Source organism: Anas acuta, chromosome 12, assembly GCF_963932015.1.
Source record: "Anas acuta chromosome 12, bAnaAcu1.1, whole genome shotgun sequence".
Lineage (NCBI taxonomy): Eukaryota > Metazoa > Chordata > Aves > Anseriformes > Anatidae > Anas > Anas acuta.
Window position 1 is genome coordinate 14,365,753 of NC_088990.1, and position 14,846 is coordinate 14,380,598.

General features: G+C 35.1%; 1 protein-coding gene across 12 annotated transcripts in view; it reads left to right on the forward strand.

Annotated features, from left to right (window-relative positions):
• The window catches only part of HERC1 (HECT and RLD domain containing E3 ubiquitin protein ligase family member 1), a 102,965-nt gene that overhangs the window by 12,361 nt on the left and 75,758 nt on the right, over positions 1-14,846 (forward strand). For all 12 annotated transcript variants that reach the window (XM_068695641.1, XM_068695642.1, XM_068695653.1 and 9 more), the window contains exons 2-10: positions 5,112-6,067; positions 7,844-7,939; positions 8,215-8,409; positions 9,571-9,882; positions 10,517-10,613; positions 12,124-12,267; positions 13,188-13,315; positions 14,217-14,361; positions 14,447-14,618. In XM_068695641.1, the coding sequence (XP_068551742.1) occupies positions 5,138-6,067; positions 7,844-7,939; positions 8,215-8,409; positions 9,571-9,882; positions 10,517-10,613; positions 12,124-12,267; positions 13,188-13,315; positions 14,217-14,361; positions 14,447-14,618 (2,219 nt within the window). In that variant the 5' untranslated portion in view covers positions 5,112-5,137. The remainder of the gene's footprint in view (positions 1-5,111; positions 6,068-7,843; positions 7,940-8,214; positions 8,410-9,570; positions 9,883-10,516; positions 10,614-12,123; positions 12,268-13,187; positions 13,316-14,216; positions 14,362-14,446; positions 14,619-14,846) is intronic.

Sequence of the window (14,846 nt, forward strand, 5' to 3'; positions counted from 1 at the left end):
AGTTGTAGAGTCTACTGCACTGCCTGTGACTCACAAAGCTATTCAGCATCACTTCCCCTCAACCTTAGCAGTAGTTTGTAAGAGGGTAGCGGGCAAATCCCTTTTCCTTCATCTTCTGCTTGGCAGCAGTTCTTTTTATTTTTGAACTGCCAGTAGTATTCATAGGTTTCTGAGTCTTCCTCCTAGCACTTGTTGAGGAAAACTCAAAAAAAGCTCCTTTCTTGGCAGCTGTTAAATTGCATGAGAAATACGTGAATTCTTTCCTCAATATAATATTTATGAGAAACATAGATGACCTTTGACCTTACCAGAGGTTTTGCTGAAGGTGGTTTCATGCTTATGTTTTTGCTTTGCTATCTTCAGTGTTACTTGTTTACTCTTCATGTAACAAAGCTTCCTTCATCAGGTATGCATAATTAGTGTTTCTACTTACTTAGACGTGTCCCTAGAATAATTTTTTTTAATCATTGAATCAGCTCTTACATGGAGGTTTTCTAGATTGCTTTCTGACCATATACCAAAAATCTTGGAATTCAGAGTTAGTAGATTATAAAGGCAGTTTTAGTTACCTTCAGATTTATTCCACTGCATTTCTTACATTTTGTCAGTCTTAGAAGAACCTTAGACTCAGTGGTTGCTATCTGTGTGCCTTCTTGTATGGGAGAAGTTTTTCAAGTTCAGCTTTCGTTTTCAGAATGACAAGTTTTCTGTCATGTTATCAATGCTTTTACCTTGGCAGCAATGGATTGTTGTATAAACAATAACTAAGGAACTCTTGTGTTTTTAATGGCTTCATTGTTACTTCCCCTGCATGCGGTTCTTCTGCGTTAGGATTTTGCTGTTGGGTTCAAAAGCTGTCTACTGAAAATTCTGTATTTATGGAAGTGTAAAAAAATATTAAGCAAGCAAGATAACACAAAAATACCCATTTAATTGCAATATATCCACTGAAGTTAGAAAAAAATATCCTAAATCCATTTGCAAAACACAAAATAAAATGCCTCTAGATTGCAAGGGAACTCTAGAAATAGTAAGACAAAAGTAGACAGTTTTTGAACTATATGGGGTGCATATAAAAATGGCATTCTGAGTGCAGACTGCACTTAACACTCTTCTGTAGATTTCTCCTGCTTAATGCCAGGGTTGGGATCCAGAACAATGGATAAGATCTGGGAATGAAGCCGTTCCTTAATTTGTAATTAAGTGGATATTCTGAAAGCGAGTTACTCCAAAACCACGTGGCTTTCATTTTTTTATTCTTAAGTGTTGGTTGAACAGCCTGAAATCATGAGATGAAAGGAAATAATGAGACGGAACGAACTGAAAAGTTTTATTGCACATGCTGCTGTGAAAGTTGTGAACTAGCTTGGAACTTGAAAACTGCATGACTGCATAAACATGGTGTTGGGCTTGGGCTAGTAACCCTGCTAAGAAGCTCTCCTAGTGCAGGCTTTGCTTGTATCTCGGCTGAGTTTCATGTAAGCCAACACTTTCAGACAGTGCAAACACTGCTCTCTGCAGCAGCTGGGCTCTGGGTACCAGTGGCATACTGGTTGGAATGGTACCAGTGGCATGGGGTTGGTAGGAATAAATTTTTGGAAAATACTCGTAACTTCCATTTCTCTGCTCTAAAACATGGGAGTTCTAGATGTCACTTCGTTTTTTGGGAAGATTACTGTTTGTTTTTTTTTTTTTTTCCCCGTAGAATTTCTTGTTACTATATGAGAGGTGTGAGCTGCTCAGCAGTTTACATTTTGGTCAGAAAAGCTACTCTGTGGTATAGGATAAAGTATTCTTTATCCTAGAGGAGAAGAATACGACTATGCAGGAGCATGGTCACCCACTGCATGATTCAGCGCAGGCATAAATCATTGTAATGCTGATACTTAACAATTCTGCAATATTTTATTTCTCCACATCTGAACCTTGAATTACCTGTCTTCCAAGTAAATGCTATTTGTATGTATTTTGAAAACTGTAACCAGGTCAAATAAAAATGTCGTTGCTAATGATAAAATACAATTCTGTAATACTTGGAAGAAGTGAATTATGGTGAGATGCTGTGCGTCATGACAAAAAAGGGTTTTGCATAGCTACATTAATATCAGTGTTTCCCTATACATCCTCATCTGTCTGTCAGAAAGCAGTCAGTAGGACAGCACTAGGCACTTTCTAAATAACTAAAATGTATATATAACTCTAAATATAGCAAAATTGGAACAAATTTGACTTTGTGTTCTTGGTGCAGATTACTTAGGATTTAGTTTTGTAACAGAAAGCTCGTTAGGGAAGATCATCTTGTTAGCCTGAAATAAATATTTCTGTAGCAGAATGAAATACGAGACTACGAAAATTCTTTAAGTTGTATACCAAAATTAATTATACATGTACTCCATTTTAAAAGTGTTGTCTACTTATATTAAAGAGTCATTGCAGAACTTAACTGGGAACAGATTTAGGAGGCTTTCAGATTTAATTAATTTGTGATTGCTTCACACCATTTTGTTCTTATGCCTGTATTCTCCTTTTCCTTACTTAGTCACTCCCCTCACCCTCTTTCTTTTCTTTGCCAAATTTGTTGACCAAATTTGTTGTAGCAGTTCTTGTGAGCTTTTTTTGTTTCTTTATTTTTTGATTTGCTATGCTAAAAGGTCACAATCCTAGTCTTCTCTTCAGGCAAGATCAGAAGAATAGTCTTTTTCTCTGCATGATCCAGTGTCAGTCTTTTTTGCTGTCAGGATATCAGTGACAGAAATCATTTCCAGAATTCCAGCTGGCATCCAACTGATTAGCATTTTGTAACACTGTGTAAAAATGCTTCCCTTACCCTGTCCTTCCCAAATCATTCTGGAAATGCTCATTAATGCCACTCAGGCAAGTATTTGGTCTCTTTCATGACTCATAATCCGTTTGTGAGTCAGTAGATTCTTCCTACTTCTTGCATCTTCAAGTTATGTGTTCTCTACTTATGGGAGATTTTTTTATTCACAATTGTGTGAGCTTGCGTGTTTTAATATTAAATTTCAAGCTGTTAGTCTTATTACTTCTCATTTGCATACAGTTCTCTCCATGTGACATACTTGTCTACAGCAATAGAGGTGCCTCTGTACTTTGCGTTGTTACTGTTTTACCAACTAGTTCATCAAAATATTAAATTGTTGGTTTCAAGATAAAGAATGATTTCTGTGAAATTTAACTAGATACTAACTTGATTTGTTTCTTTTTCCTCCAAATTTTGTCTTCTATATGTAACTTCTTTTAGAACATACAGTTCCTCTATAAACTTTTTAAATTTTTAAAATTAGCTTATTACAGCATTGTCTAATGATACTGTATGTTTTTTACCATAAAAGATGCCTTTTTGAGCATTTTTAATGGTTACAATTCCACTTTGAGAGGTATGGTTAAGACATTTACTGTTACTGAACATTGGGGGACTACAAGACTGTATGTCATCCTAAGAGAAAGGATGTGTACAGAAAATAGTCTGCTATGCCAATACTGTATACTCCCTTCTAAAGGGTTTGCACATTTTAAACGTGTTGCCATGTTCAGTTTGAAAGTTGATGCAGTCAGATTAAGTTTCAAAAAGATCTGAGTTTCTGTAAGATGGTTAAATGTAATTTTTGCATTTGGTCATTTATTTTAGAACTGTAATTTTAAAACAGCGAACAAAAGATGCAGTCCCTTCTAATTAACTGTTAGTCTGAAAACTACCTTTCACTTAAGATGGGTTGTAAGTGGGTTGATATCAAAGTATTTGAGTTTCACACAAGGATTTTCTGAGGTTTCGACTGGTTATGTAGAACTCAGACCCTATTCTGTGTCTTGAGGGAATTAAATGGAAAAAAGGAATCTTTCCACTTAGCTACATAGGATGACTTGGGTTCAGGTGGTGCAGAAAGGAGAAGAGAGGTGGATTTTAGGGGCTAGTGCCAGCCAAAAAAAAAAAAAAAAAAAAAAAAAAGCATTGTGGTATGTGGCAAGGAATTGCATTTTAACCATCAGAATCACAGGAATTTTGAAGCAATTCATTCATGATGCTTCATTGAATTTGAACCTATATAAAAGGGTGTAATATGTTTTTCTTTTTTTTCCTCCCCTAAAATTGTCAGCAGAAAAAGATTTCTTAAATTCACTGACGTGTTTGATTTGAAAGAATCGTGGAAGCTGTCAAGTTAGAACTGTCCTGGAAAAGTGTTTCGTTGTGAAATTTGTTATTTTACCTCCATGTTGTTAGTGATCCCTTCCTTAAAATCCTTCCTAAAAGATTTGAATGCTCTCAAAGTCACACCTTATGAAATATATTAATATAATATGTAATATTTGATACTTTAAATTTACTTGGAGTAGCTGTGATGCGTATTTGGCTTTGAAGAGCCTATTCACTGAATGAATCGGATCTTCCTAATGTGCCACCCTTGTGTGGCTTAAAATCATCTGTCCTGGTTTCCTTTTAACATTCTGACCTGAGTTTTAAGTTTTAAGCTCTAGCTTGCTGTAGAAAGTGGAGAGAATGGCTTGTGACAGCAGGACTTAGAGTATGCTTGACAGGTTGAGCATTTACTTATGGCCTGAATTAGTAGTCTTATTTACTGTCATGTTTTACACTGGTACTCCATTCACTTGTGCTCAGTTGTGTATGATCTTGTGCATTTGTTGAGGTCATTGTCCTGTCTGCAAAAAGAATATTTATTTTCCCCAAAAGGTTTAGAAGTATACTTTCATTGAATTATAGCAGAATTAAATTTGCTTTGTGTTTATTTTTATGCATGTGGAATTAGAAAATATGTAGATGTTTACTACAGTTCTTACAGCATGTTAAGGAAATTGCATGTCCGTGTACTTGCTTAAAACAAAGCTCAAAATTAATCTGCAAAATGTCGTTTTTACAGTACTCCTGAACTATTAGTATTGGCTCTGAATTCCAGATTCTTGCAATATGGACAAAATGATGCAACTTTGATGATTTTTGGTGATTAAACTTTTTTGTTGCTTGCTTTATTAATGATCTATTAGGATTTGTCCTACTGTGTGATTAGTAAGTTTAGTAGATAATAATACACACATACTCACATGTTTTTTGTGTTTGTTTTTTTTTCCATCTTTAGGCCTAATGGCAAAAGAGTAAACCAACATGGCAGCTATGGTCCCACCTGTGAAGCTGAAATGGCTTGAACATCTAAACAGCTCTTGGATCACAGAAGACAGTGAATCTATTGCAACAAGGGAGGGAGTTTCTATCTTGTACGCTAAGTTAGTTAGCAATAAAGAAGTAGTGCCATTGCCCCAGCAGGTTCTGTGCCTCAAAGGACCTCAGCTTCCGGATTTTGAGCGGGAATCTCTATCTAGCGATGAACAGGACCACTATTTGGATGCTCTTCTTAGCAGCCAGCTGGCACTGGCTAAGATGGTGTGCTCAGACTCTCCATTTGCTGGAGCACTTCGAAAACGTCTCCTTGTATTGCAGCGTGTCTTCTATGCACTTTCTAATAAATACCATGATAAGGGTAAGGTGAAACAACAGCAGCATTCGCCAGAAAGCAGTTCTGGATCAACAGATGTGCATTCTGTCAGTGAACGTCCTCGGTCGAGTACAGATGCACTTATAGAAATGGGGGTACGGACTGGATTAAGCTTGTTGTTTGCACTGCTGAGACAAAGCTGGATGATGCCAGCATCGGGACCTGGCCTCAGTCTCTGCAATGATGTTATCCATACTGCAATAGAAGTTGTGAGCTCTTTACCACCTTTATCTTTAGCAAATGAAAGCAAAATTCCACCGATGGGGTTGGACTGTTTATCACAAGTAACAACATTTCTTAAAGGAGTGACAATTCCAAACTCTGGGGCAGATACTTTAGGTCGTAGATTAGCTTCTGAACTGCTTCTTGGCTTGGCTGCCCAGCGAGGTTCTCTGCGATACCTTCTTGAATGGATAGAAATGGCATTAAGTGCTTCAGCTGTAGTAAACAGCATGGAGAAGACCAAGATGCTGCAAAGCCCAGAAGGGATGATCAGCTTTGATTGCTTTATGAGTATATTGATGCAGATGCGGCGGTCTTTGGTAGGTATACCAGCTTTAATTTTTCTACCTAGCAAATACAGATGCATTCTTAACTTAAACACAGTTTCTCAACAATGAATGCCATATTGGCAGTTCTTAATTGAATAAATTGCTTTAACATGTTTTAAAAAAGCTTCTTTCACTTGAAATATTTTTGCAGTAATTCTCTTGTTATCCACCATGTTTTTCTTCCTCTCTTCCCATCCATTTCTTCATAGGTACAGGAGATGAAACAAAGTAATTCCTGTCTTGCGTTACATTTAACTTTAGGAAAAAATCAGGGACATCACACAATCCACTTGCATTTTATATTTAAGATAAGATGACAACAGAAGAGTTAAAAAGTATGAAATTGTTTCTAAGGCTTGCTTTGTTGAATTTGTTCACAATGCAGAGTTTTGCAATACACTTCTTCAAAGTTTCACCTCTCTTTTTATACGTTTTTAGAGAATCAGTAAGATTTGAGATGTTTAGCATTTTTCCTACTGCTTGGAAATTTATACCCTACGAAAACGGACTAAATTGTTTGTAAATAAGGCATGTGGCTTGCTTTGTCAGTTGAATGCCTACTTTTCATCCTAGATGAATATTTTTAAAGTTATGAAGTTAATGCACAGTGTGCAATTGAAAGCTGTAGTAAGCTTCTGCCTCCTACACTCACTGGAACAGGGAACAACTTTTTCCCTGAAGCGGTTATTTTTCTCTCCCCTCTCAACTTTCCAATACTTACTTAAAAATGCATTTTTTTTTTTTTTAATTAAAAATTTAAAGAAATACAAAATTCTGTTTCTAGAGTGGTTGATGAGCAGCTCTAGTTTCCTTTGTGCAGACTACTGAAATCCTATTATTAAACTATAGGAAAAAATTCTAGCCATACAGTAACACAACTTAGTAATATACTGTTTATATTTTAGTTTATGTTCATATTTATAGGAAGGAGTAGAGCTATTTGTAGTTTTATTACTGTTATTCAGTGTTTTAATGGAGGACTTGTGTCAAATTCTAGATTGGACCAACTCTTTAAAGTGTTGCTTTGATTCTAATAGGGCTTTTAAAATTCTGAACGTAATCTGTTTTCTTTTCACATTGGCCAGTAGCAGATTATCCTTTCTTCACACCAATTCTGTTGTTAAAATCTGCTTTCTTTAGGAATGTAAGCCTGCTGTGTTAGGTAAGTTTTATTCTTTTGACTGAGGAAAGATGTATAGCATCTATATTATATCAGTGAAGGATTCTGGTGTATAGGTTACAAACTCATTGTATGCTAGGATATGTGGCTTTTGCAAGATGAAAGGAAAGAGAGAGTGGATTGCCAGAACAAATTGTTTGTTTGGTTCCGTATTTTTCCAGCCTAAGGGTAGGTAGGAGAGAAGTGTGGCAGTAGCAGGACTGAACTTTATCTGTTGTTTTTGTGTGTGTGTTTTCTTTTTTTTTTTTAACTAGATATAAAATTACAAACCAAAATGTAGAGGTAATGTGAGCGTAAAAATAATGATGGTTACTGATTTATGATTTAACTAGTAATCATTTTAAAATGAACACAAATAAAATGCATTTAAGAACAAAACTGTATTAGGAAAAATTAACTCTAAACCCAAGTATTTTCACAAAAATGGATTAATAAGAATGTTTAACGAACACCTGTCACATTTCTGTTACCCTAAAATGTATGGAGATGTCATACATACTCTAACAACAAATCCCTACTGTATTTTGTACTGTAGCACTGTTGCTATATGGAAGCATTTTTCTCACAATAACACTTAAAAATTGTAGGGATCATCTGCTGACCGGAGTCAATGGAGAGAGCCAACTAGAACGTCTGATGGCTTATGTTCTCTTTACGAGGCGGCTCTGTGTTTATTTGAAGAGGTATGTCATGAATTTAAGGTAACTGTACTTTACATCTGATTGATGTGTATGTTTGGATGGGGTTGAGTCTCTGCTGAGTTATCCTGGAGCGGAAGAGGAAGGCCAAAACAAGCTAAGATGCAGAAAAACAAAGTAATTTGGAAAAGTTACTGATGGTAAGGTGATGATTTGTGTTTTAGGCAATGTTGTACCAAGAAGAAATTTAAGTTGCATCAAACACTATTATAGGGAGATAAATGAAAATACACTGTGTAATAAACCTTTCTTTTTAATAGGTTTGTCGAATGGCATCAGACTACTCAAGAACATGTGCCAGCCCTGACAGCATTCAAACGGGTGATGCTCCCATTGTTTCTGAGACCTGTGAAGTTTATGTTTGGGGTAGCAACAGCAGTCATCAACTGGTAGAAGGAACTCAAGAGAAAATACTTCAACCCAAGCTTGCTCCAAGTTTTTCTGATGCACAGACTGTGAGTGACATTTATAGCAGTACACAGTGTAAAACGTAACACATTCGTAGTTATAGCATGAAACTGGAAAATAATGCTTAATTTCTAAGTGCCAAAGTTGTAATAAAGGTACAAGAATTAACCACACAAGTTACTTTACAGAAAATATCTCACTACTTTTATTGATGCCTGGAAAAAGGATTCTGTTTCTTTTTTAATGATGCACATACATCAATATCAATGTAAGAAGAAAGACTGAATTATCTAATTTACAATGAAATGCATTTCTAGAGAGGAATTTGCTTGCCTGTAGGTTTTTTTCACTGTTGTTTAAAAGATAGCTTAAGTACTTAATCATCTTTTCCATTGGTGTTTTTCACATCAAGTATGTCTCATTTAAAAGTCCAAACAGGGCTAACTGCTGGCACAGAAACCTTAATTAGCTTTCTGAAAATCAATATACAGTATGCTCTTTCTGCTCTCAGTCACAGATTGTGCAGTTGCAGTGTAGCACTTCTATTGATGCGTGACACAGAATAGTTTGCTTTTCTGTTGCTGTATTGGCTTTGCACTGTTGACTTAAGTAAAAGCATTTTTCAGGGTCACTAGACAATTTAGGTACATTTTCTGAAATTGTTTTTGTTGACTTCTCTGATTCATTGTATATGCCAGTGAACTGTAGGACCAGGAATTATAAAGCAAGCTTATGCATTTAAACAAAACAACAAAAAAAAAAACACACCACACACACACACACCCCAAAACCTGAGCTGAAACAAAACAGGAGTGGAATGAGTTACTTTGTCTTTTTAATCATAATAAATTAATGTATCTTCAAAGACTGTCCATTTCATGGGTCTGGGAGATATGAAAGCAGCCTGAGTTCTGCAGTCTATAGAAGAGATGCAAATAAGAACCGTTTAATCACTATTTATGTCCTCAACATAAAGAAAATAATTTCATCAAGTATTTTTCAAGGATTTGAATCTTATTGCTTGCTGAAGTCTTAACTCTCCTTAGTTCTTATGTTATACTATATGAAAGGGATATAGAAAGAAACTTGACATTCTGTTCAAAAATACATGCTTTAAGACCTACAGATGGTTTGTACATTTATCTAATCTTTCTTTTTTCTTTCTTTCTTTTTTTTTTTTTTTAATATTTTACCTTTCTTGTTTATAGATTGAAGCTGGACAATATTGTACTTTTGTAATTTCTACAGATGGTTCTGTTAGAGCCTGTGGTAAAGGCAGTTATGGGAGACTAGGACTGGGTGATTCTAATAACCAGTCTACCTTGAAAAAATTGACTTTTGAGCCTCATAGATCTATTAAAAAAGTATCATCTTCAAAAGGATCTGATGGGCACACTCTAGCATTTACAACAGAAGGGGAAGTCTTCAGCTGGGGTGATGGTGACTACGGAAAACTGGGTCATGGAAATAGTTCAACTCAGAAATATCCCAAGCTTATTCAGGGTCCTCTGCAAGGGAAGGTATGTTTTGTATAGGAGCACACCTATGTTTGTTCTATTTAAAAATTGAAATATATAAAATCTTAAGATTCTGTGTTTTATCTAAACTTCTATTTGAAGTTAGATCTGTTTCAGGAAAGCACTTTAACTTGTTTGTTGCCTTTAGGCATGTGGTTTGGATGATGGCTTTGTTGATAAACCTTCTTGCACTACTAGAACTTGCTTACATGATTTTGTGAAGTGCAGTGATGTTCCAGAAGAACATTGCTTTTGTTAGCTGTAACAGCATGACTTTTCATATGCAACTTTTTAGTGGTTTCATTTGTATTGTCCAAAAAAGCCTTCTTTTCTATATATGTTGATGTCTTGGCCAATGTTTTAAACACCTGCTTTTGCTTCTTTCTGCTACTGTGTAAGGCTGGGATATTGTTATGTTAAATAAATCATGATCCATTTATAGATAAACTTACCTCTATGTGTACCAACTTCCACTTACCAAATCCTAAGCCGTAAACTTCACAAAAATTAATTTGGATGTGTACTTGCTCTGCACAAGCGTAGATGTATAATGACTCCTTTCGAAAGTTGACTTTCATAAGCTTTCAAAATTCCTATTCGTTAAAAAATGTAATTAATATTTTCACATGTGTCTTAGGTTGTTGTATGTGTATCAGCTGGATACAGGCATAGTGCTGCTGTTACAGAAGATGGAGAGCTATACACATGGGGGGAAGGAGACTTTGGAAGATTAGGTAATTTTCAATACTTCTGAAAGAATTCCTGTGTCTAGTAATGATGCTATAGATATTTAATTTTTTCTCTTATTGTCCCTTCTAAATATAAATACATATGCACATGTATACAAAGGTGTGCATGTGTATAGATGAATATAAATACTAGTGTAAAGGCTATTAAAAATTTTCAGTGCAGTTAATTCTATAAATATTCTATGATTATTTTCCAAGAAAACTTAGTTCATTCATTATAAGACTATATATGATAGCCATTGCCACTTAAATGTGAACAACAGGTATTTAAAATAAACTAGAGCTCTAGATGAACATAATATAGAGATGATAGGATGGTTCTTTAAGCAGTCATGAATAACTGGCAATAATATCAAGGGTCTGATTCTAATGCAATATTAATAAAGAAACTTGACATTTGAGTTTCCCAAAATGGCTTTGTCATTTTGCCTAAAAAATAAATTTAACTGAAATGATGAATGCAGCATTTCTATCTTTTTAAATTTCACTTTTATCTATTTCATCATCTTTATTGTACAGCTTGCATGCCTAGTATAAAACTATCCTTCTCAAGCAGGGTCTGTTGAAATACCAGATTTTGCACAGAAAATTGCTCTAAGTTGGACTTTAGTTTCCTTCTATTGTCTTTGATTTGAATGTCATGATCTCCCAAGTAGAGTGGTGAAAGCAAGCAACTTGCAGAGACAAAACATGAGGAGGATGTTGTTTTACAATTTAGTCTGTCAGAGATTTTCAAGGGAATGACAGAATTGCTGAGCTGTAGCCCTGCTGTTAGGAGACACACTAGGTTACAGGTTTAACGTATTATTTTTGGAGGAACTTACGAGAAAAGTTCTTAATTAATTTTGGGTTAATGTGGTCTTTTTACATGCGTAGGGTAACTTGAACTGTGTAGTGGTGTCTTCTGGTGTGTAGCTAAAAAGTAGCATTTAATTAGGCCATAGTAATTCCTTTGCATTCAGTCCTTTACAGATGCCACACAGTATTTTTTTTCTGTCAAGTTAGGTGGTACTGTAATGTGTTAGGTTTCTGCAGAGAGGACTATATAGAAAGGTGTACTTTGCTATTTTCATTCATCTGTGCACAATGTGTGCTTTTATTGATAGTAGTAAGAGTTGCCCCCATTTTAGTTTCCTTATGCTGTTCAGCATATGTGCTGCCCAGTATTAGGAAGGATAGCTACCTTGTCAACTAGTATTAATGGCAGTTATACTAGTAATTCTTTTTATTTCTTATAAACTAGGTAAAAAATTATTTAGCGGTAGTAAGTTATGAAGAAGTGTTCTGCAGTTTGTCTTATAAAAATGAAATGTTTATTAACCGTACTACAGATATCTTCCTGACACTACTAAAAATCTTTCCAAAAAGTGGGCAGAAATTTTAATTTGCGATGATTACAATTTCCATGGGTTTTGCTAAATTTTACTGGAATTACAAACCACGATAGAATCTTAAATCTTAACAAAAAGAAAATAAATGTTTCTGTTTTTCTTAGGTCATGGTGACAGCAACAGTCGCAACATTCCTACTTTAGTAAAAGATATTAGTAATGTAGGAGAGGTTTCCTGTGGCAGTTCACACACAATAGCTCTGTCCAAAGATGGCAGAACAGTATGGTCCTTTGGAGGAGGAGATAATGGTAGGTAAAACTAATGTTTCGGTAGTAATTTTCACCGTATTCCAGTTACTGTATAGTCTAAATACTCCTTGCAGGTTTGGTCGTGGGTTTTTTTTGTGTTTTTTTTTTTGCCATTGGGTTCAAGAAGCTCTTCAAGGAAAGATTTTAGTAAAATCTGAATACAGTATTTAAAGCTTAATTGTAAGATTATAGACTTTAAAAATGGATTTTCAGATATCTGAAGGGAAAAGAAGAAACCTAAAATCATGTGTAAATGATTTTGGAAGAAATGCTTTGCTTGCAGATAACTTTCAAATAAGCCTGCTTACTTGATATGGCCAAAAATGTATTTGTTCATGTTGTTGATTTACCCCCAGTAGGCAGCGAAGCACCACAAAGCCACTTTACAAAGCCACTGTAATGATAGTCTTTGTTTTAAGGTCATTGATTAAAAATGGTGGATGTGTAGAGAAGATTTGTTTTCAAAAGGAAGTTAAAGGGGAAGTAAAGACGAATTGAACTATTAATGTTTAAGATACAAGTGCGCACAGCTGTTAGAAAAAAATGTAGAAAAGTGTGTTGGCTTTTTTTTTCCAAATGATTTTATAAACAAGGAGAGAGAACTTTTTTTTTTTTTAATCTTGGATAAATATAGTAGGTTTAGTGCTTTGGAAGGCTTTAGTAATTAAGTAGCAGGAAATGAATACTGCAGTTATATGGAATTGATATTTCCATTTATAAGGACACTACAATAAATACTTATTTCCTGAAGTCTGTAATTAATGTATTTGAAAGAGAGTATGTTTTATAAAAATAATAATGTGCTAATTTTAAAAGCATGCCTTGACATTTTTGGAAATCTGAAAATAATTCTTTTGGGGTACTTCGGATACTCGTAATACTCCAAAAATACTTCCCATTTGTATTTCTTCCTTTTGTAGGCAAACTTGGTCATGGAGATACAAACAGAGTGTATAAACCTAAAGTTATAGAAGCCTTGCAAGGAATGTTTATTCGTAAAGTTTGTGCTGGAAGCCAGTCTTCACTTGCCTTAACATCAACAGGACAGGTAGGCAAAAATAAGTTTTCACTCAAATGATGAGATTTGGTATGTAAGAAGAAGACAGCATGGGTTTATTTCAGCATTCATTATTTTGGCTGTTGAGAAAATATACAGCTAGTTCTTAAATACCAGTAAAGTTCCCAATTGGATATTGATTAACAGTACTGAGATCCTAATAGGCTAGATTAATTCATAATGTGCTGAAGAGTCATGTAAAAGTACACATTCCAAGAGTCTTGGTTAGCCACAGAAAAATTAATTCTTTTTAGGTTAATAAACGTAAAACTAAATCAAAAGTGCAAAACCAAATCAAATTCACTAAGCAAAGTGGTTTCAGGAAGCAAAAAGCAAGGAAATGCACTTCATGTTTCATCCATTAAACAATTCAGATGCTTACTTAAGCACCAGTTTTTAAATAAATTTAGTTTTTAAATAAATTTAATAGTTTTTAAAAATACATGTTTTAGAATGTAAGTGTTAACTGTTGTACTTCTAATCCAAAATATCTCAGGAAAGCCTGGAAATAAATGTTAGTTGGTAAAGGGGGCCTTTACTGGCATGATGTATACACATGTAATACAACAAACATTTCCAGAGATGTAACCTAACTGAACCTGACCTCAGCGTGATTCAAAGACAGTGTGTGAAGTGTGGATCAAGAATACTGAAGTTTACTTAGTGGTTTTGTTTCTTGAAACAACCTCCCAGCTGATGTGCTCTATATCCAGTGAGTGGCTGGAGGGAATAAATGTAGATTATGTGAAATGTATTTTAGTGATGAAAGTAGTATGTATGTTTTGATGAAAATGTAATTGTAGTTACTGTGAAAGTGGTTATCCAGTGTTCTGTTGATGGTGACCAATAATACTAATTTGATACTGATATTTTGTGACTTTGTTTGCTCTAGGTTTATGCATGGGGCTGTGGTGCATGCCTTGGCTGTGGCTCGTCTGAAGCAACTGCTCTCAGACCGAAGCTTATTGAAGAGCTGGCTGCTACAAGAATAGTTGATATTTCAATTGGTGACAGTCACTGTTTGGCACTTTCTCATGGTAAGATAAGTAAAGTGTAAAAATCTGTAATCTCCCTTTTCAGTCAGAAGCAGTTATATCTCAGATTCTGTTTTTTACTTTATAGATAATGAAGTTTATGCTTGGGGTAACAATTCAATGGGACAGTGTGGTCAGGGAAACTCTACTGGTCCCATTACTAAACCAAAGAAAGTAAGTGGTTTAGATGGAGTTGCAATTCAACAGATTTCAGCTGGAACCTCCCATAGCCTCGCATGGACAGCTCTTCCAAGAGACAGGTAACAGTGATGCTTGGGGACAAGTACAATTTTTTTTTTAAACAGGTAGCCTTTGGGATACATGTAATACTCCTGAAGGTGCTAATCACATCATGTATTTGAAGTATTCTGCTTGTAATGTTTTGGACTTCAGTGTCTTTTTAATCTCTCAACTGTTAGAGATTAGAAGAAGCGATAACATAGCAGCACCACTAATTTGGATACTAAGACTTTTATATGAAGATTTCT